The following is a 24,284-nucleotide window of genomic DNA, read 5'->3' on the forward strand; positions in this document are numbered from 1 at the left end:
ATTTGGTAAATAGCATGTGCAAACATTTTCTATTCAGAATCAATAACAAAACAACAAAACAGTATTTCAGACCATAGGTCTAATCCATCGGCCTTCTTGAGTTGTGCTGGTGGCAAGACAAAAACATCTATCCCTTTTATGCTTCCTCCCAGTCTTAGAACTCCTTTGGCTCCAGTGCAAATTTGAATAACTTTAGGACTGCTGAAATTTGTGTCTGTCTGATTTCAGCCCCAAGGAACCATTCCAGCATCAAGGAATAACTGGCATGCAACAGAACTCCTTTTACACTTCCTTCTCTTAGCCACACTTTGAGCACAATCTCTCCAGCAGTGGTCACCAACCCGTCGATCCTGGAGCCTCTGCCAGTCGATCACAATCTCTGGGCTGCTAAAAGTCCAGCGGTGCAGCGGGACTCAGGCAGGCTGCCTGCCTGCCCCAGCCCCACACTGCTTCCCGTGCTGCCCCCGCCCCCAGCACCATCCCCGTAGCTCCCATTGGCCAGGAACCGGCCAATGGGAGCTGCAGGGGCGGCACTTGTGGGCGCAGGCAGTGCACAGAGACCCGCTGCCTCTCTTTCACCAAAGGGCCGCAGAGACATGCCAGCAGCCAGCCGCTTCCGGGATTGGCATGGGGTCAGGGCAGGCAGGCAGAGTCTGCACTTCGCACCCCCTCCTGCACCCCTGCCCCAGGCCGGAGCCCCCTCCTGCACCCAAACTCCCTCCCAGAGCCCACACCCCTCACCCTCTCCTGCACCCCAATACACTGCCCCAGCCTGGAGCCCCTCCTGTACTCAAACACCTTCCCAGAGCTTGCACCCGTTGCTCCTGCACCTCAACCCCCTTCCCCAGACTCAGCCACAGCTGAGAATATTACACTGACTTGTGATAATCCCTGAATGATTTTGGATCTATAAACCACAAATGAAAGCAACAAACAGTAAAACTCATGAAATGTCCAGTGGATTCTATGAGATTAGGTGCAGTGTGACCATATGACCCCTGCACCCAAACTCCCTCCCAGAGCTTGCACCCCTCACTCCTGCACCCCAACCCCCTACCCCAGGCTCAACTCGGAGTCCCTCCCACACTCCGAACCCCTCGGCCCCAGCCCAGAGCCTGCACCCTTTCCCGCACCCCAGCCTCCTGCCCCAGCCTGGTGACAGTGAGTGAGGGTGGGGGAGAGCGAGTGACGGGGTGGGGAATGGAGGGAGTGGTGTGGGGCCTAGATGAAGGGGCAGGGTAGATCCTGCGTTGATCTTGAATTCAAAAAGTGATCTTGTGCATAAAAAGGTTGGTGACCATTGCTCTACAGCATGCGTTGCAAGAGTGAAGTGATGTCAACTATACTGTACAGGCTCTACAATACCTGTGATTCCCCAACACCAGGGAAATTTTCAATTGATGAGACCAGTCCCTTTGAGTTTTTGGGATGTTGTAAAAGGGCAAAGTGGGGGACCAGGTTCTGGCCCAATATTTTAAGAGCAACAATCTAATTTATGGCCTTCAGCCAACTGCTCTTTTATGCACTTACCTCATCATGACTCACTACATTAGGAAAGCCAGGATGAGAGACCTTTAAGAAACACCTGTGTGCTGCAGGAAGTGGTGCTAAAGCTCCATTAGGGTGCTATTCTTTTGTTCTGCTGGAAGTGCAATCTTTCAAATGAAGGGTAAAATGACTTATGAACATTAAAGCTCCCATGGAACTTTTCACTAGAGTATGGTTGTTAGCCATGGTGACTTGGCTTCATACCAGATAGTGGAATTATATTTCTTCTTCAAGTTCTTGCCCATGTCAGTTCCATTCTAGCTTTGTGCGCGCTCACGTGCAGAGTCATCAGAAATTGTTTTGCCTTAGCGGTATCTCTAGGGTCGGCTGTGGCGACCCTTGAGTGCTGCGCTTATGCGTTGGTATATTAGGCACCACCGGCCCTACGCCCTCTCAGTTCCTTCTTACCACCCGTGATGGTTGTTGCAAGCCGCAAGACCATGAACTCCGAGCCCACCTCCAAGGATACTGCTTGTGAGTCACCTAGAATGGACTCGACACGAGCAAGCACTCGAAGATGAAAAAATGGTTACCTATCTTTTCGTAACTGTTGTTCTTTGAGATGTGTTGCTCATGTCCATTCCATTACCCATTCTCCTGCCCCTCTGTCTGAGTTGCCGGCAAGAAGGAGCTGAGAGGGTGTAGGACCGGCAGCGCCTAATATACTGATGCATAAGTGCATCACTCAAGGAGCGCCACAGCCAAACCTATGGATACCGCTAAGGCAAAAAATCTCCGATGACTGTTCACGTGGGCGCGCACACACCTAGAATGGCACACACCTACCTCATAAGGCTGAACAGCTATCTTGTTCCACTACAGAGGCAGATAAAGTAATCCTTATGTATTAATTACCGCCCTTACGGGAATGTTCAGAGAGTTTTGAATTCCTTGGTGAAAAGAGCTACAAAACAGTAATAGATGTGAAATGACAATCTGTTTAGTAACATCAAATACTTTTAGCAAATAAAACATATACCTCTAACTCCAGTTATTTGTTACTTTTTCAGTGGATACCAGTGTTACAGGACTTCAGAAATAAGGACACACTCTGGGGTTTTGTGCCGTATAAAAACAATCAATCCTCAGTTCCAATTACTCTTCACATTGGAGATTACAATATGGATGGCTACCCAGATGCTCTTGCTATACTAATGAATACTTCTGGAAGGTACAGTATGTATGAAGCTAAAAGTAAAAACACTATCGAAACATATATCGAAATATCAGTTCATGCAATTTAAGAATTACACCATTGATTAGAATAATGTGTATGAAATTGTTTTAGTGTTAGATTATCTCACTCTTCTTTACAAAATGAATAGTTAATTTTATATTTACTAAGCATTTTCCTTCTTAAAGGGTTTAAATTTTGCATGAAAATTGTAAAATACGTAATAGCATAGGGCCAGATTGTGGCTCAACATGCACAAGTGCACAGGGAAGTTAAGAGGGGAAAAGGGGCTTCTTGCTTCAGCGTTCTAGATCACCAGGAGATCTTTTACCTTCGGAGAAGCAATTGATTTAGAGGCATCTGTTATATTGCCAATAGTTGTGTATGTTCCAAGCTTAATTAACGTTAATAGAGGGGCTCTCAAATGCAATACAATTATTTTTTGTTTAACGGGGGAAATAATTCGGTGCAGGGGCAGAGCTGGGAACTGGGAAACTCTGGGAGTGTGAATTTGTTTATTTTTTTGAATATCTACAAGTTTTTCTTGAACTGGTACCGCTTCATTCTGATGAATTGCTCACATTGGAATCTCCTTCACCTGCCTGATCCTCAGTTCTCAGTGAGCACCTGAACAGTGATTTAAATAGGAGTTCACTCTCCATTATGACTTGTGGAAAGCTCAGCTCATTTTCCAGTCTCCAAAGTTCAGCAGTCTGGTTTCTTTCTTCCATTTGTTTCTGTCAGTGCTGAAGTTTGATGTCTTTGTCCTTGTTCTGTATATTGAATCCATCTCACAACCTAGTAATTTCCTTTTCTTTCATCTTTCCTTTCTTTCCAAGACACTTACAGTTAGATTTAGATAAGGTGAATCTTCACTATCTTATTTTCCCCATCTTCCCTTCATTTCCATATTTTCTTTTACTCCCTTCTCTGTTCCTCAATCACTTTGTCATTTTTCTCTTTTTGTTTTCTTTCTCCTTTCAATCTCTTCCCCATTTGTTCTTTATCCCAAATATGGCTTCTCTCCTCTTTCCTTCCTCCCAACCCCATTTCTCCGTTTATTCTTTCCCCAAGGAGTGCTACAGGCACCATGATGGAGAAGTTAATTTTTCTGATGTCAGCACATAGCTCTTAGTCCCCATACTGGGGGAGTGGAGGAGAGTGTCCCACACAAATTTCTTTGCCCTTTACCCAGCCCTACGTGCGTTGGCTGTGGGGAGTCTAGTGCTGTAACAAAATATCTTTCCACAGTCTTAAGACTCCATTACTTGTATCGGCAAGTTGCTCATATTTATTTCTTCATTTGGCTATTTCCTCCATATTCTGGTCAAGGGGAAACTACAGCACTATTCAATACTGTTAGATTTCAGTGCAGATCTGTGAAAGCCTCTCTGAAGGCCTTTGAGCCAACTTCACTGATTGCTTCCTCAGACAACCAGCAGTTCCCTTTCATATCTTCATCTGCTTGGAATTTTGGGAGATGAACTGGCCTTTGGTTGGAAAATATTCCTTCTGGTTCTCCTTAGATCTGTATTTTGAATCTTCTCTGTTTCTTTTTTGACACTGATAATAATAAATTGACAAAGCCCTTTTCCATTCAGGTAGTCAGTGTGCGCCTCCCCTGTAGGGAGCAATTGTTGATCCATTTAATTTTTATGCAAAAAACTGTAAATACATTTTATTGTGGTTGTCACACACTTCTCTGCTCAGCATCTCCAGTTTTTTGTCACAATAATGCTGTCCCAATATGACCCACAAAGCCATAGCAGCATGCAGAATAGTAGTATTTAGAAGAGCCCATTTCTCTGGATTTTAATAGCCTGCACCAGCTGAAGAAACCAGAGCTGGCACACACTACTCCAGAAGACATTATGCCCAGTCACTTATGTTCTAATGTAAATGTTGTACTTCATACATATGTACTTCTTGCATATATGTGCTTTAGGATTTAATAGTAAGTTTTAATACATAAAACACATAATTTTACCTAATTACTGTGCGTTATCACACAACAAAAAGGTTAGAGAGAAACAGGAAGCAAGAATCAATTCCACACACTCAGTAGCTCTTTACAGCATAAAGTAGGTTCAGGTATACAGCCAGAAAGAGACCCCCAAATGCTCCATTCACACAGACAACTGTGTTAGTTTCCATTATCCTCGTACAGTCCATCTCTTCAAGCACTTCAAACAGGTGATACAAAAATCCTTCCTTCTCAAACTGCTTTCCCAATACATCTACTGTCATCACTTTCTAAAACATGTCTGTAATATCACACACACACTCTGTTGCTTAGTCCTCTGTGCTATCATAGTACCAGAAAAGAAAAAAGCATCTCAAAGTCCCTGTAATACTTTCAAAAATCCCTACAATCCTCATTTTAAAAGCTCCATAAACTCAGATTACTGAGATAGTCATGAAATCTAATCCATATTAAAAGGAATTTTTTAAAATGCTTGTGATTAAAGGTCTATCATGTAAAACTATATTTAGTATCCTGTCAGCCTGCTGTAAGGACCAGTAGGATACTAGTACTTGCAAGTCGTGCAAATTTAAAAAATCCTCCCATTTTATTGTCCACCATATTCGAAAGTAGTGCCCACCAATAGTAATTTCAAAGGGTACTCAATTATAATCATAATTATAGGTGGATTTGGCAGTGTGGCTTCCTGACTTCCATTTTAAGACCTTGTTTTAAATATAGCTGTGTGAATACTTCATTTTTCTGCTTTCTTCATTAACTGTCCTTATCAAAAGTCGGGGGGGAAATTCATTTCTGGTCAAACCAAATGTTTTGATTCACCAAAAATGAAACACTTCATTTCTTTTTTGAGATTTACCTTTTATTAAAAATATAATGAAGTAAATTTCAAAATGAAAAGTAATTTCATATTAAAAAATTTTAATTTCAAAAATGTCAAGAACACATTGCAATTTTTTTGGAAATTGTTAAGTGTATTTATTTTACTGAAACAGTTCAGTGAATTAGGCATGGATTTGCTTAATGTTTTTGGTAGGCCCAAATCTATATTGTTTTGGCAAAAAAAAGTTTCACTGGAAAAATTTAGTTCAACTCTACTTTTCAATTGCTTATAACTTTGCCGAATTTAAAGCATTTGTATGTAAATTTTCCATGCCATGCCAGGAAAATTCTGTGTCTGCCTCAGGCCGATTTTTAGCATAAAGGTTAGAGGATCAGGCCCTTAGACCATGACTCAAATAGTGCTGATGCTCTTCCATTATATTAACCTATGTGTAATTAAATTTTAAAGTACATTTTATAAGCATAGGGTAACTAAAATATTGTAAAGACATAATTTGCATGCAATATTTTCATGTAGTAGGCTAGAATGAATTTTACCTTAATGCCATAGTGTAATATGCTGTAGTGTAATATAGCATTTGTTACTGTCTAATGCAAATCAGTAAGAGGATGGATCTAGACTGTTCTCAGTGGTACCTGATGACAGAACAAGGAGTAATGGTCTCGGTTGCAGTTGGGGAGGTTTAGGTTGGATATTAGGAAAAACTTTTTCACTAGGAGGGTGGTGAAGCACTGGAATGGGTTACCTAGGGAGGTGGTGGAATCTCCTTCCTTAGAGGTTTTTAAGGTCAGGATTGACAGGCTGGGATGATTTAGTTGGGAATTGGTCCTGCTTTGAGCAGGGGGTTGGACTAGATGACCTCCTGAGGTCCCTTCCAACCCTGATATTCTATGATTCTAAGTGAAGTTAATTAAAATATAGCAACATATTTTTCCTGCAGAGGAAAGGTAATACCCATTTCCTTACCACAGATCCCCTGAGGCTCTGTTGAAAAGGCAGTATTGACACCCAGTCTCCAATGGCAACAGACTTGCAGGAAAGACATTTTCTCCTGTATTAGGCTTTTTATTGTCAGTGAAGATAAAAATGAATCTGAAATCTATGGAAAAAATAAACTGTTTTTTGTTTATTATGGACATTTTTATATCTTCTTAGTAACCATATTTCTTTTGTATTGCAATATAGTTAGGAGTGTCAAGCGATTAAACAAATTAATCACAATTAATCGTGCAATTAATTGCACTGTTAAACAATAATAGAATATCATTTATTTAAATATTTTGGATGTTTTCTGCATTTTCAAATATATTGATTTCAATTACAACACAGAATACAAAGTGTGAAGTGCTCACTTTATATTTATTTTGATTACAAGTATTTGCACTGTAAAAAAACAAAAGAAATAGTATTTTTTCAATTAACCTAATACAAGTAGTGCAGTCTCTTTATCATGAAAGTTGAGCATACAAATGTAAAATTATGTACAAAAAAAATGCATTCAAAAATAAAACGTAAAATTTTAGAGCCTGCAAATCCACTCAGTCCTACTTCTTGTTCAGCCAATCGCTCAGACAAACAAGTTTGTTTACATTTGCAGGAGATAATGCTGCCCATTTCTTGTTTACATTGTCACTTGAAAGTGAGAACAGGCGTTCTCATGGCACTTTTGTAGCCGGCGTCACAAGATATTTACATGCCAGATGCGCTAAAGATTCATATGTCCCTTCATGCTTCAACCACCATTCCAGGAGACATGCGTCCATGCCGATGATGGGTTCAGCTTGATAACAATCCAAAGCAGTGCGCACCGACGCATGTTCATTTTCATTATTTGAGTCAGATGCCACCAGCAGAAGGTTGACTTTGGTTGGTTGGTTGGTGGGTTTTGTTTTGTTTATTTTTTTGGTGGTTCGGGTTGTGTAGTTTCCTCATCAGAGTGTTGCTCTTTTAAAACTTCTGAAAGCATTTTCCACACCTCATCCCTCTCAGATTTTGGAAGGCACTTCAGATTCTTAAACCTTGGATTAAGTGCTGTAGCTATCTTTAGAAATCTCACATTTGGTACCTTCTTTGCATTTTTGTCAAATCTGCAGTGAAAGGAAGCTTACAAGAAGTGGAAATTTGGACAGATGACTAGGGAGGAGTATACAGGGGTGTAATCAGGAAGGCCAAGGCACAATTGGAGTTGTAGCTAGCAGGGGATGTGAAGGGTAACAAGAAGGGTTTCTACAGGTATGTTAACAAGAAGAAGAAGGTCAGGGAAAGTGTGGGACCCTTACTGAATGGGGGAGGCAACATAGTGACAGATGATGTGGAAAAAGCTGAAGTACTCAATGCTTTTTTTGCCTCGGTCTTCCCAGACAAGGTCAGCTCCCAGACTGCTGAACTGGGCAACACAGTATGGGGAGGAGGTGAGCAGCCCTCAGTGGTGAAAGAACAGGTTAAGGACTATTTAGAAAAGCTGGATGTGCACAAGTCCATGGGTCCAGATCTAATGCATCCAAGGGTGCTGAGGGAGTTGGCTGATGTGATTGCAGAGTCATTGGCCCTTATCTTTGAAAATTCGTGGCGATCGGGGGAGGTCCTGGACGATTGGAAAAAGGCAAATATAGTGCCCATATTTTAAAAAGGGAAGAAAGGGAACCCGGGGAACTACAGACCGGTCAGCCTCACTTCAGTCCCTGGCAAAATCATGGAGCAGGTCCTCAAGGAATCCATTTTGAAGCACTTGAAGGAGAGGAAGGTGATCAGGAACAGTCAACATGGATTCACCAAGGGCAAGTCATGCCTGACCAACCTGATTGGCTCTGTGGATATGGGGAAAGCGGTGGATGTGATATATTTTGACTTCAGCAAAAGCTTTTGATACGGTCTCCCACAGTATTTTTGCCAGCAAGTTAAAAAAGTGTGGATTGGATGAATGGACTATAAGGTGGATGGAAAGCTGGCTAGATTGTCGGGCTCAACGGGTAGTGATCAATGGCTCGATGTCTAATTGGCAGCCGGTATCAAGCGGGGTGCCCCAGGGGTCGGTCTTGGGGCCGTTTTTGTTCAACATCTTTATCAGTGATCTGGATGATGGGATTAATTGCACCCTGAGCAAGTTTGCAGATGACATTAAACTGTGGGGAGAGGTAGATACGCTGGAGGGTAGGGATAGGGTCCAGAGTGACCTAGACAAATTGGAGAATTGGGCCAAAAGAAATCTCATGAGGTTCAACAAGGACAAGTGCAGAGTCCTGCACTTAGGAAGGAAGAATCCCATGCACCGCTACAGGCTGGGGACCAACTGGCTAAGCAGCAGTTCTGCAGAAAAGGACCTGGGGATTACAGTGGACGAGAAGCTGGATATGAGTCAGCAGTGTGCCCTCGTTGCCAAGAAGGTCAACGGCATATTGGGCTGTATTAGTAGGAGCATTGCCAGCAGATCGCGGGAAGTGATTATTCCTCTATTCGGCACTGGTGAGGCCACACCTGTAGCACTGCATCCAGTTTTGGTCCCCCCACTACAGAAGGGATGTGGACAAATTGGAGAGAGTCCAGTGGAGGGTAACGAAAATGATTAGGGGGCTGGGGCACGTGACTTACGCGGAGAGGCTGAGGGAACTGGGGTTATTTAATCTGCAAAAGAGAAGAGTGAGGGGGGATTTGATAGCAGCCTTCAACTACCTGAAGGGGAGTGCCAAAGAGGATGGAGCTAGGCTGTTCTCAGTGGTGGCAGATGACAGAACAAGGAGCAATGGTCTCAAGTTGCAGTGGGGGAGGTTCAGGTTGGATATTAGGAAACACTATTTCACTAGGAGGGTGGTGAAGCACTGGAATGGGTTACCTAGGGAGGTGGTGGAATCTCCATCCTTAGAGGTTTTTAAGGCCCGGCTTGACAAAGCCTTGGCTGGGATGATTTAGTTGGTGTTGGTCCTGCTTTGAGCAGGGGATTGGACTAGATGACCTCCTGAGGTCTCTTCCAACCCTAATATTCTATGATTCTAAAGTGTTCTTAAAATGAACATCATGTGCTGAGTCATCATCCGAGACTGCTATACCATGAAATATATGGCAGAATGCAGGTAAAACAGAGCAGGGAACATACAGTTGTCCCCCAAGGAGTTCAGTCACAAATTTAATTAACACATTATTTTTATAATGAGTGTCGTCAGCATGGAAGCAAGTCCTCTGGAATGGTGGCCAAAGCATGAAGGGGCATACGAATATTTAGCATATCTGTCATGTAAATACCTTGCAATGCCAGCTACAAAAGTGCCACGCAAATGCCTGTTCTGACTTTCTGGTGACATTGTAAATAACAAGAAATGCAAATGTAAACAAACTTGTTTGTCTTAGCGATTGGCTGAACAAGAAGTAGGACTGAGTGGACTTGTAGGCTCTGAGGTTGTACATTGTTTTGTTTTTGAGTGCAATTATGTAACAAAAAAAATCTACATTGTAAGTTGCACTTTCACGACAAAGAGATTGCACTATAGTATTTGTATGAGGTGAATTGAAAAATACTGTTTCTTTTGTTTATCATTTTTACTGTGCAAATATTTATAATAAAAAAATATACACTTTGATTTCAATTACAACACAGAATACAATATACATGATAATGTAGAAAAACATCAAAAATATTTAATAAATTTCAAATGGTATTCTATTGTTTAACAGTGTGATTAAAACTGTGATTAATCGTGATAAATTTTTTTAATCACAATTAATTTTTTTTAATCATGTTAGTTAACTGCAGTTAATCAACAGCCCTAAATATAATTAATCAGAGGTTGTTCTTTGAAAGCTACTTGTAAGGTATGGCACCCCTAATGTTGAGCAGCCCTTGAAAAGCTATCTCCATTGTGGTGCGCAAGAGATCTCACATGAGGGTGATGTCATCACCCTAGATTATGTAAGGGAGCACCCCTCCCAAATACCTCAGTTTCTTTGCTGCAGCCACACAACATAAACTGATTTCTCCTTTATGTGCTTATGCTGGAACTTCCCTTTCTCTAGCTTAATGAGTTCTTGTTAATATAATAGTGTCTGATAGTTTAGTGTAGATAGTCATCCCTCATTCCACAATACTGAAAGGTCAACTGGCAGGCTGGAATGGGGTTACTAGTGGAGTTCTTCAGGAATCAGTTTTGGGACTAATCTTATTTAACATTTTTATTACTGACCTTGGCACAAAAAATAGGAGTGTGCTAATGAAATTTGTGGATGACCGAAAGATAGGAGGTATTGCCAATGCAGAGGAGGACCGGAATATCATACAAGAAGACCTGGATGACCTTGAAAACTGGAGTAATAGAAATGGGATGAAATTTAATAGTACAGAGTGCAAGGTCATGCATTTAGGGACTAACAACAAGAATTTTTGCTATAAGCTGGGGACGTATCAGTTAGAAATGAAAGAGGATGAGAAAAACCTGGGCGTATTGGTTAATCACAGGGCGAGTATGAACTGCCAGCGTGATGCGGCCATAAAAAAAGGCTAATGCAGTCCTAGGATGTATCAGGTGAGGTATTTCCATTAGAGCCAGGTAAGTGGTATTACTATTATAGAAGGCACTGGTGAGACCTCATCTGGAATACTATGTGCAGTTCTGGTTTCCCATGTTTAAGAAGGATGAATTCAGACTGGAACAGGTGCAGAGAAGGGCTACTAGGATGGTCAGAGGAATGGAAAACCTACCTTATGAGAGGAGACCCAAAGAGCTTGGCTTGTTTAGCCCGTCCAAAAGAAGGTTAAGGGGAGATGTGATAGCTCTCTATAAATACATCAGAGGAATAAATACCAAGGAGGGAGAGGAGTTATTTAAGTTAAGCTCCAGTGTGGACACAAGAACAAATGGATAAAAACTGGCCATCAATAAGTTTAGGCTTGAAATTAAACAAAGGTTTCTTACCATCAGAGGAGTGAAGTTCTGGAACAGCCTTTCCTGGTGAGTAGTGGGGGCAAAAATCCTAACTGGCTTCAAGACTGAGTTTGATAAGTTTATGGAGGGGATGGTATGATGAGACTTCCTACAATATGATCTGCAACTGCTAGCAGCAAATATCTCCAGTGGCTGGTGATGGGACACCAGATGGAGAGCGATCTGAGTTACTACAGAGAATTCTTTCCCAGGTCTCTGGCTAGTGGGTCTTGCTCACTTGCTCAGGGTCTAACTGATTGCTATATTTGGGGTCGGGAAGGAATTTTCCCCCAGGTCAGATTGGGGGAGACCCTGTGGGTTTTTCGCTTTCTGCAGCATGGGGCATGTGTCACTTGCAGGTTTAAACTAGAGTAAATGGTGGATTCTGTGTAGTCTTTAAATTATGAAGTCTTTAAATTATGATTTGAGGACTTCAGTAACTCAGCTAGAGGTGAGAGGTCTATTACAGGAGTGAGTGGTTGAGGGTTTGTGATCTGCAATGTGCAGGAAGTCAGACTAGATGATCATGATGGTCCTTTCTGACCATAAAGTCTATGAATCTATGAACCTTTGGCCCTGAGACCTGGACCATATTGGGTACTCAGCCCTGTAAGGGCTTGAAGAGTTGGTATACCTGCCCAGCAGTCATACTATAGACCGATGCCCACATATGGTGCCTCTGACTTCAGGGCAAGACCCACTCAGTAACCCTGTGTACAGTTTGCTGAACCTTCATTCCCCACACTAGAAAGGAGAGAAAGTTCAGGCTCACCTGGCTTCTCAGTGCCAATAGCCTGATACTCCATGCCTGTCAGGAGTACTAAGACCAGCCTCTGTGCCAAGAGCTTTTAACACAGGACTCAAGACACACTGCCTCTGCAGCCTCCGTGCTGTGTTTTAGCACCAGCCTTAGACCAGCATCTGCTTAGCCCGCTACTAGGAGCGAATCCCTCACTTAACACAGCCTGACACAGCTAAGTTAAAAGCAGTCCTAAAGATCAAACCAGCACTGTCTATTAAAGCCTCCTCAATAGCCTTTGTGATAACCTCAAGAAGCACCCCCTTGGTGCCTACTCCTCATTTGGCACTGTTGTCATTGCCATACCAATCCTCTGGTACCAATACCTCTCTGGTTGTATCAATTTTAGGTGCAGATACTCTTCATATCTCCCAACAAGATAGACACAAGCTGAAGGAAAGGAGAAAGTGCTGCCTTTCTCATCCTTCACTAAGTTCCTTGTGGTTACTGCACTCCTCAGATGCCAAGGAATCTTTGTCTAGCCCTACCTTGTTGAGTGGCTCTTAAGCTCCATCTCTCAGCAGGACCTCACCTCGGTGATCTAATACATGTGGAACCTCTTCTAGTATTTGGGACTGGTAATCAACTGGCAGAAATCCTCCCTTCATCCCACACAAAGAATCACCTTCACTGGAGCAGCCCTAGATTCAGGTCAGAGCTTTTTCATCCAAAAGAGAGAGTTTTTGTTGTCCCCGTCCCCCACCCAAAATAAAAGATTTTCCAATAATTTTCAGGAAACAATTGGTACAGACAACACAATTTTTCTTAAGACTAGTAGGCCTGATGGCCTCATCAACCTATGTCACACCCTTTGCTCATCTGAACATGAGACCTTTGAAGCACGAGGTTACAGGTCACTCCCTACACACTGGATAGTCATAGCCCTTTGCCAAGACTTCTAAGTACACAGCCTATAGAACACCTAGGAATCCAATCTCCATGTCAACATACTTGGTCTAAAGGCAGTGTGGTGGGGACTCATTGTCTTTCATCTATCTCTGCAGCATCATTTAGTATAGGTGCTTACAGACGATACTATGACCATGAAATATATCATCAAGCAGGGAGACGCTCTTATCCAGGGAGGCAAGAGAACTTTGAATGTGATGCATCCAAAATCAGATCCACCCATTAACTCTTCATCTTGCAAGGGAGGAAAACATGAAAGTAGAATTGCTCAGCTGTGGTGTCAGGAGCAACATAAGTGGTCCCTGAAACCAGCAGCCAGTGCACTATTTTACAGTTGGGGCCAACCCTGTAATAGACCTCTTAATATCGGAACAAAACACCAAATACCAAGTGTGCTGCACAAGAAGACCCAATTATCTTTCTTAGGTGCATTTTTACTGGACCAGAGCTAACATCTTATATATACCTTCCCATTCCCTCATACTCAGGGTCATAAGGAAGATTAGGTTGGATGGAGCAAACACTTTACTAATAGCCACAATATGGCGGTGTCAGCACAATATCCAGATCTCTAGTAGCTGACGAGTGAATCAGTGTGTTTGCTGCCTTTGTCTCTAGACTTCATCTCAGTGGAAAGGAAGGATTCTGCGTCCTAACCCAGAGGCTCTCCACCTTGCAGCGTAAAGGATGATTTGCTCACTTGTATAGACAGTTTCTGCTCTGGAAGGTTTAAGCCTTCCTCTTACAAATCAGGAAGGGGTCCACCCTAACATACTGTAAACAAAAATATAAACTATTTATTATCTAGGCAAGTGGTAAAGGGCTCACTCTGTCTTGAGCTGTGGTCTCTACAGTCCTAGAGTACCTTGTACCACTTTAAGTCTCAGGACTTAGCCTTTATAAAGGTTTATATGTCAAAAATGTTTGCTCATCACAATTATGTTAAGGGCAAACCTATCTTCTCTCTCCCTGGTGATACATTAGGGCCAGAGAGCAGCAGGAGAGTGGTAGAAGGGAGGTATATAAACCCTAGGATGATCAAGGCCTTATTCCCTGTGGACTAGGGAAAGGTTACTACAAGATAATTGGAACACTTGGAGCCAAGTAAGGCCCCAAGACCTAATAAAAAAACTTTTGCCTGGAAAAGACTCACGCTCTTTAGAAAAAGTAATCAATCGTTTTTTAGTATATGAGGAGAGATGCGAGAGAACACATTACCAGAAACTTTCATACTCTGTTAAAAGAATGTTTAGAACATTGCTACATCTTAGCTAAGAAACCAGTATCTCATGGCTTGAAGACCCACTCCACGAGAGCCATCACAGCATCAGTGGCATGCCTTATGCTGGTTCCTATATCAGAGAGATATAAAGCAGCAACTTAGAGTTCAGTGAACACGTTTACCAGATATTACTCCTTGGATTTAGCATTGTGCTACAACACCCTGTTTGGGAGAGTGGTGCTGTGTACCTGGTGGAGCACTGCTTGCGAATCTCCTACAAGCAGAAATGCACAGAGACCATCAAAGAACAGAGGGTACTTATCAGTAACTGTTCCTCTTCAAGAATAGCATCTGTGCATATACGCTACCTGCCCGTCTTCCCCTTTGCTCAGAGTTCTGTATAAATTATCAGGACTCCGTGGTTAGGGAAGAGAAACCAAGGTGGTTGGGAGCACGCTTCCTTATATACGCGAGGAGAGTGTCGCCATCATATGAAATCTCTTGTGCACTCCCCAAGCAAGAGTGTTTTAAACCAGTTCTGCAGCTTGACACCAGGGCATATAATCTCACAAGTGTGAATGCACAGAGGCCACTCTCAGCTACTGGTAAGTAACCTGTTTTTACACATATTAAGTAATAAAATTAGTTTTCTGTAATACTCGTAGGAGGGAGTGATGCACATTTTTTTTAGTAAAATGCCAGTTTCTCCTGAATAGTTGAGAGAAAAAGTCTTTCAGATATCAAAAATAATCTTTACCACCATTCATTGTTCTATGAAAATCTTTACACCTGCCTAAATGTAAATGAGTAACTTTTAATCCATGTTTTCTGTGTGAATCGATGAAATCCTGCATATTTAACTTATTAACTTATAAAATGCTTCTTTAAAGGACAGAGGCCCTTAGCAACCAAACCAATTTATATTTGCAATTTATTGAAGTCTGTTCAGTCTTTAATCAGTCTCCTGAGGCAATTACTTTTTTCTTTGAAGTTGCTACCCAGAATGGAATTTTGCCATCCAGTTGTTTCCCCTGAAAAATGGTTATTGAATCAGTCTGTAATACACAATTTATAATTAAATGTAATAAAATCATTATTGCATACTAAGCATTTTACTTTTCAGCGCTAACAGAAATTAAGAATAAATATATTAGTTATAAATGAACTATTCCTTGAAAAATGGTTTGTAAGATACTAGGGTTTTATTGTTTTAAATATCTTTCTTCATTATATTATTGCTTGTATACACATAGTTCATCCTTCTTAGTTCTAAAGATGTATTTTGCATATAAAGAGAAATATTAATTAATCTAATGAGTTTCCTGCAGTGAGAGTCAGTAGTAAATCATTGTACAATGCCAACATTTCAGTATCACAGTGGCACACACAGAGGCCAAAACCTCTTTTAAAACAACTGTTATGAACAATCTTATATTCCCTATAGTAGCATTCTGACACTTCCTCTCCTTTTGGGATCCAAGTAATATCCCATGCCATCTGTCAGAGGGGCCTCAGCCCACAAATGTGTGTGTAGTGAAGTGGACTACATACTCTAATCAGGATTTAATATCAAGTTGCTGCTGTTTTTTAAAGGCTCAGTTGTATAATATGGCAGAGTTGCTCACAGAATCGTCAAATACTCCATTATAATGTAAAGCACTGACAAGTCTCCCTTTGAAACAAATGGGAAACTCACAGGCTCCCACTCCTGTCTTGCCAATCAGTGCTACTTTTCTATTACCCACAGTGTACCACACAAGAAGGAGGCCTTTTTCTTTCAAATGTCATTTGGTGAATGAAACAAAATCGTAAAATATGGAAGAATTATTAAACATAAAGCATTTTAAAAAATTTTATATTTATCCAATCCTGCAGTACTGAAGAGAAATGTTTTACTTCCCATAGCTCAGAAAAGTTAGGCTGTAAAGGAAGAACACCTATGAATTAGACTCCTAAATAAATGTAATAGAAAGAATTCCAATTAAATTATCTCTTTTAGTGTGGCAGTTACCTAATTTGTCACTGGCTTGTACTGCTTGTTTTTCATAGAGTACCTTTTAAAAAGTCAATGGTTGTAATGGAAAATGCAGCATTGGTTCTTTAAACATTTGTTTAATTTTTCTGAACATATTTCCAAAATGTCAATGCCATGTTTTTGAAATTTCATTGCACCTATTTTAAGATTTTGAGTCAATACAAAATCATTCTGTTTGGGAGTTCTGTTCAAGTGTTGTATCTGCTACAGATTCATAAATCCAGTGTTTGAGCCTATATTATGCTTAGGCATCAACATGTGGAGGCCGAAACACAGGTGATGGTGTGCCATGCCAGCATTAGACCTTGTAGCAGGCCGTCAAGAATAGATCTCCTCCCTAAGAGGAAATGGTGCTTTAAATCTAAAATCTTGCTTCCTCTTTCTCCCATAGTTCCCATTTTGTAACACTCAGGCCTAACACTCTAGATCTGCATTAGGGCTCAGTGATGCTGTACTGTCTCTTCTACTCTCTTCACATAGGCTTTCTATGTAGAAAGACAAGACGTGAGTAAAGGGAAAACATCTCAATAAAAACATATTGTGTTCCAGGCAGACCTTTCTGCATATGAGCATTTTGCCTTCCAAAGCTTAAATAAAATGTTAAGCAAATTAAATTTTAAAAAACTTAATCTCATAAACTTTACACATTTTGTGTTGTATAAAGATGGCTTAATTGTTATCAAACCATTCTAGAGATAAAGAGCCTGTAACTCCTGACGCTGCATCTGTATTGCTTCTAAACAAAAGACTGGTGGTCCAGAATACACAGCACAACATGGATTGAGTTTCCTCTTCTTAGCATATCACTTCATGGATTATATAGGTCTCAATAAGCCATAGCAAATTCTGGATAGCCACTAGCACCTGAATGAAACTCCAAGTGTTGGGTCACTTGGGAACTCTGCTTACATAGTTTACAACTTCTTCCCTCAGGATAGAGTAAAAGTATTACAATGTGTAAGTCTGGATGTTGGTCTCTCCAGACAAATAAATCATTCTGTTAAGTAACATTACTTATGAACTGTTGTTACAACAAAGGCATATATCTACTACCACTTTCAGTGTAACTGAGGGGAGAGCAGTGTTAATCAAATATTTTTTATAAAATGATACTCTAAAAAGGTAGATATTTTGATTATTTTAAAACATATTAATTTGATTAAAATTTAGTCATCCCAGGAATTGCTGAAAATAATTTAATTTGCTTCTGATAGCCTAAAAAATCCAAAGCATGTTTAATGGGAGGGTTTGTTTGTTTGTTCCCTGCTTATCTGGGTCCATACACTTAGGTCACTGGTTGGTTATATCTCACCTGTAATTTATTTCAACAGACTTTTTCTTTTTCTCAAGGGAAGGTGGGGCAGCAGCACCACCTCCTAGGGCCAGCCGCGCCGGCTGCTGCTTGGGTGGTCCCCGGGGCTAGCCGCACTGGGCCAGCAGCTGGTGTGGTTGGCTGCAGGGCCGTCCAAGCAGCTGGCTCTGGAGCCGCTCCAGCAGCGGCCGCTGTGGTTGTCCCCGGGGCCTTGGAGCCAGCTGCTTGGATGGCCCTGGTGTCAGCCACACTGGCCGCTGCAGAAGTCATGGAGGTTGCAGAAAGTCACAGAATCCATAACTTCCGCGACCTCCATGACAGACACGGAGCCCTAGCTACAGGGTACATTAATAGGGAGCTGATCAAGTTCCCAATCACTTCTATATTTATAATGTTATCATTAGAGAGTTCCTGTTAAATTAATCTGTCCCCACTGTGTAAAAATAAATTTACAAATAAAAATGTCTCTTGTTCTACATGTGTCCCTCCACAAAGCCAGAGGACTTGCAGTTAGGAATTATTAAGGAGTAAGAATGTAAATAATATAGCCTGTGAGGAAAAGAGATTATTCTGTACTCAAAATTTTTAATTTAAAGATGCAGATAAGATTGCCTTTTTAATCCTTCTGGCAACTTGGTTTCACATCTCAAGAGACAAAATTCATCCCTGATTTAAAAAAAAATTAATATCCATGGATATTGGTGGGAATTTACCCAGCAGTTCATCTTCTGGATTTGTAGATAAAGGGGAAGGTGGGGTGGTTTCAGAGGAAGGTGACAAAAATTACTATGGATATGGGGAAACTTTTGTATCAAGAAAGAGTGTGTGGGGGGGGGGAAGAGGATTGTTTTATGTTAGAATGGAGTTCAATAAGAGGAACATAATAAAAGTATTAAAAATGGAAGGATATTAAGAAAATAGATCAAGAGCTTCTGATCTCCCTATCTATTAACATAAGAACAAGGGAGCCGTCAATGAAATTGCTTGACAGCAAATTCAAAAGTGATAAAGGAAGCATTGCTTTCACATTGCATAATTCAACTGTGGAAATCATAGCTATAGGATGTCATTGGGCCAAGAATTAGGCTGGATTCAAATTGGGATTGGACAATTATATGGATAACAAGACTATCCAGAGACATTATAGTTAATGCTTATAAATTTTGGGGGGACGGATATAAAACCTCGTGCTTCAGGACTTAAACCAATCTCTAACTTTTATTATGATTTAGAATGAAACTTCCATTGGCAGCTGATTACTCCACATCTGTCTACTGGAAGGGCTTCTTGCATCCTTCTCTGAAGCTTGGAGATGGGATGCTGGACTAGATTGACCAGTATGGCTATTCCTGTCTTTCTATGAATGAAAAAATAAGTGTACCAGCAAAAGAAAATTCCTTCTTCTGAGAGGCAGGAAGTGTCTTATGCTGTTACAAACAATTCAGTACTTAAGCAGTCATTAAAGGTAGACTTTGCTGGATCTTTTAATAGAGATGTACTTCATATCAGAGAGAATGTAAGAACAAAGATACAGGGCAAGGATAAGTAGGGTCAAAAATTAGTTTTGTGACTTTCGAATTTCAGTGTAGGAGTAACCCTGGTCTTGTCTAGTATTGAAAATCCTTAACAGTAACTCTGTCCCAGAATCCTCTCCTCCCTCAACCATCAGGTGTCTGTTGCAGAGGGAGCGGGGTTGTTCTTACACATGTTACTTCCCTAAGTTTATTCCCCAAAACTTTCATGATCTGCAAGGGACAACAAGTAGCCCACTGCCTACACCACCATTTTACTATGTCTTTTTAGAGTGTTTCCTCTTTCAGTTGCTCTTGCTCAAGCCCAAAATTGAGTCAAGTGTTTTAAGGAAAGAAGGTGTAATTTGTCTTAGTTTGCCTTTAAGAGTTTCACAAGAACCTGCAAATCTCAAAGAACTAGAATTTATGCAAATCAAACCCATTAAACAATTAGAAGTCTTGTAGAGTTCTAGTCTGTAATTTATTTCACTGTTACGATTATTATGGCACAAATGGACAAAGGAAATGAAAATTACACTATTTTAAAGGAATGAAGAGTAAATAGTTAACTTCTTTAATTTAATTTAATTTTTCAGATAAAAATTTAAAAGTAGTACGTTTTGTAGCTTTCTTTTGATGGGGAAGAAGGATAGGAGGGATCTTGGGACTAAAAACAAACATGATCTTGGTGTGGTAGGGAAAAAAAAGAATGGAGGAGAATGTGTGGGGAAGAAAGAAGAAAAGGATATGAGAGAGGAAAAACCAGTAAGAGTGAACACAGAAAAGGAAAAGGGAAAATGTCAAATCTATAGAGGCAATGGGAGCAAAGAGATGTGAAAGAGAGACAGTTTACTAGTGGAAGTAAGGGAAGAAGGCTTTCAGATATGCCCCTCTTCACCAAGAATTGGAAGTACCTTAAATTAAGCATGTTGAAGGTTGCTCCAAATTTCAGTTTTTGTGTACCTTCCCACCCCTGAAGAGCAGCCTGGATGGTTTAGTAAGTCTTTAATTCTGAGTCATGAAGAAACTGTAAGGCAGCTGTGGTGCAGAGATCCCATCCTCTACATTCTGCTTCCCACCTGCTCTGCCCTCACCTAATTTACATTAGAATTATTTTTAGACAATGTGAAGTGGGCATAATTTGTGATAAGTTATTTGTAGCAGAGCCTCTCTGCTTTTGTTTTTGCTGTGCTATTCTATTCAAGTAGTTACATGAAAAGTGATTGACTGAAGAAAAGGAAGAACTAAAAGTTAGGAAGATGGAAGAGCAGTAAGGCCTTCTTAACACTAGGAAGGTTTTCCTGGTATGTATAGTTACACTGGTATACCAGCAAAACCTCTAGTGTGAATACAGTTATATTGGTATGAATGTTCCCCACACTGTCATAAATTTGCATATGTACATCTACACAAATACATCTACAGTAAGGTTTTTACCAGCATAGCAATGTCAATAAAAAATCACACCCCTAACTGACTTAGCTATGCTAGTAAAACTTTCAAGTGTAGACCAGGCCTAAGAAAATTAACCATATTGCATTCTCATTTTGAAATTGCTCTTTGGCTGATGTGGCCCTAGCCTAAATAGTACTTCTAGCCTTCTTCCACATGTACCTGCCCTGTCAATGAACCATAAGTCTCAACTGCAGTATCCCAGTGAGCAAGTCTTGTGCTTCTCCTGATTACAGATTACTTGTGGTGTCAAATGATGTTGATTCTGTGATATGGATAAATGTTGTCTTGGAACTATATTAGGTCACTAACCCTTTTTCATATGTACCCTAATTTAGGTTAAAAACATATCAATTAATGCACTATGCTCAGAACATAGCAAAGATAGGTTATGTGGGCAAATGAAGACTTTCTACGTTAATTATCATACGCTGCATAATATAGGATAGAACAACAGTACCCAGCCCACCTCCCTCAGAATATTTTCTTTCTCTCGTGCCCCACTTTACACAAAACTAAAGTTGTTCTTTTTTTCATTACTAGAAACTGCATGGTAAAATATTAAGTTCTTATATTTGGTAATTCATCTTAGTCAGACATAATACTGAATGTCGATGATATTAATAAGAACCAAGATGAAAGTTAGATGAGAGGAGATAAACAATCAGAAGTCAGCATATAATGCAGTTTTGTTTGCTATTACAAGATGTCTAGACATGATTTTATGACATGTGTTCAAGTTTTGTAACTAAGACAAATGAGTAGGCATCCCTGCATTCTGCATTATTGCCTTTGTAAACCAGTTCTTCAGAATACTTAAGAAACTGGCTGAAGAGATCTAAGTCATTAGCATTTTTGAGAATCCGTGGATGACAGGAGAGAATCACAGAGGACCTGAAAAGGGCTAATATAGTACTTATCTATAGAAAAGGCAAATAAGGACAATCCAGGGAATTATAGACCAATCATCTTAACTTTGGTAACCAGAAAGATAATAGAGCACATAATCAATTGATCAATTTGTAAACATCCAAAGATAATAAAGTGATAAGTAACAGTCAACAGGGATTTGTCAAGAAAAAATCATGTTAAACTAATCTAATACCCTACTTTGACAGTGTAACGAGCCTTCTGGATAGGGGAGAAGCAGTAAATATATCTTGACTTTGGTAAGGCTTTTGATACTGTCTCACATGACTTTATCATAAACAAACTAGAGAAATGTAGCCTAAGTGAACCTAGTGTAAGTTGGGTATACAACTGGTTGGAAAAGCATACTCTGTAGTTATCAATTGTTCAGTCAAGCTGAAAGGGCACATCGAATGTGATCCTACTGGGATCTGTCCTGGGTCCAGTTCTGTTCAATATCTTCATAAATTATATGGATAATGGCATAGAGAGTACACTTATAAAGTTTGGATGATACCAAGCTGGGAGGGATTGCAAGCACTTTGGAAGACAGGATTAGTACTCAAAATTATCTTGACAAACTGGAGAAATGGTCTGAAATAAATAGGTTGAAATTCAATGAGGATAAATACAAAATACTATACTTGGGAAGAAATAGTCCACTGCACGAATACAAAATGGGAAATGACTGCCTAGGACTGAGTACTGCAGAAAAGGATCTGGGGGTTATAGTGGATCACAAACTAAATATGAGTCATCAATATAATACTGTTGCAAAAAAGAGATAGCATCATTCTGGGATGTATTACCAGGAGTATTATAAGCAAGACCCAAGAAGTAATTCTTCCACTCTACTCTTCTAAAGGAGGAATAATCAAAATTTGGTTTATGTGTATGATATAATGTGTTTGCTCTCTGACATATAACAAATACTGAAGACAACAGAAGCATTTTTTAAAACGTTCTGCTAATTTTAATACATATGTTCAGAATGTAGGAAGTTCAAAATTGCTGTTGTATCTTTAGAAGCGTGCCTTTCACCACTCTAATTGTTAGCTGATCATTTGTGATTTAGTTACCAATCTGAGATAACCCATATTGTGTAGAATCAAATTTTTAGGGGATGTCAATTTTTCTTTCTAGTATACTCACTTTGTAAGATTCTAAATTATCATATGTGATACTAGGAATAATAGATCAACACTAATCAGCTCTAATTATCTGAATTAATTTCTGCAGAACCCTGACTTTTAAATTGCTAGGCCTGCTACATTAAAAAGTGTGTTGCATTGTTTTCCCATACTATTTGAAGAAATATGATCTCATAATTAAAAAGTCCAAGACTGAGAGTCAAGAGATCTGTTCCTGTCTCTGTCATATTTTCATGAGATAATTATTATTCCAGTTGTAGCCATTATTTTAAAATACAGTATTGAAAAAGAAAATAGGGAGATGAAAATCTGTGGACATGTTTTGAATAAATGCTGCCCTCACTATTTTTAGTTCCAACAGTTGGGGGTTTTCAGATGTAGATGGATAGAACAATTGATGTTATGAAAATAGCTGTCATTGTTTTCAGTGGAGCTGATGTGTATTTACTCTGTGGTTGTCATAAAGTACTATGTAGCATTTTATGATGACTTACTAAATAATTTTTCAATCAAGTTATGATTGTAAAGATACTATTGTAAATGTTTGGGGGGAAATGGAATAGCCATGAACTGAGAATTTTCTTAAATTTCACTGTCCCAAAGACAGTCTGGACCTCAAATTGGGTTGGTCTATTTTTTTGATTAATGTAGGATGTTTGTGTGGGTGAGCTGTCACTTCCCCAAGGACAAACTGCTGATCTCATTTGTACTCAAACATACTGGTTGCATTCAGTAAATGGTGTCTTCAGCCAGTGGCCGAAATGAAAACTTGACCTCCCACCTTATGAATAACAATTGTGGTTCACAATTACTTTAGAGACAATACATACATAATTAACTATGCTCATTTTTTCCAAAATGGCATAAATATATCACCAGTGCTAGTGGGGGAATTTAGCAAAGGAACTGGCTAAGTGACCAACTCACTTTCTTTTGCTATTCGGTAATGTTTACAAAGAAATTGAGGCAGAGTGCCAGTTTTCATTTGCATTTCCAGTTGGATACAATACTTGGCTGGTGCATCCAAGATTTAGAAGTGCAAAACAATAAGATCAACAGTTGGCATTGTCTATATTCATGAATTTAATTTTACTTGTCCAGGCTGGAGTTTTGACCATTCCAGGTTGCTGGAGAATAGGGTTTTCTTAATGCAAATAGGATTGGTGAAAATGCTTGCTTGCCCTAGAAGCATCTTAAACCAGGATAACTTCCATGGCAAACAGTGACTGGGATGACAGAATTATATAGACTGGCAAATTTGATCAATTATGGAGATACTGTGGGTAAGACACAAGGCTGGAAGTTAAGAAAGCTGGATTCTGTTGCCAAATCTGCCACACACTCTCTCTATGAATTCGGTTCTCAATTTCCCCATTTGTCAGATGTATATGTATTACCTGCCTCATAGGCTCAGATATGTGAGGCAAGTCAGTTTTACATAGTCTGATTCTCAGGGTAAAGTTTTTTAAAGCTTTCTGATATCCTTATATGATAGGCACTGTACTGTAGAAGTACACACCTTGCTGGT

General features: G+C 40.1%; 1 protein-coding gene across 1 annotated transcript in view; it reads left to right on the forward strand.

The window, feature by feature from the left end:
* ITFG1 (integrin alpha FG-GAP repeat containing 1) overlaps nt 1-24,284 on the forward strand; it is a 214,740-nt gene that overhangs the window by 93,123 nt on the left and 97,333 nt on the right. Inside the window, exon 10 of the mRNA XM_029911788.1 lies at nt 2,559-2,719. Within this exon, the coding sequence (XP_029767648.1) occupies nt 2,559-2,719 (161 nt within the window). The remainder of the gene's footprint in view (nt 1-2,558; nt 2,720-24,284) is intronic.

This window comes from Terrapene carolina, unplaced genomic scaffold, assembly GCF_002925995.2.
Source record: "Terrapene carolina triunguis isolate 2854851 unplaced genomic scaffold, T_m_triunguis-2.0 Scaffold130, whole genome shotgun sequence".
NCBI lineage: Eukaryota > Metazoa > Chordata > Testudines > Emydidae > Terrapene > Terrapene triunguis.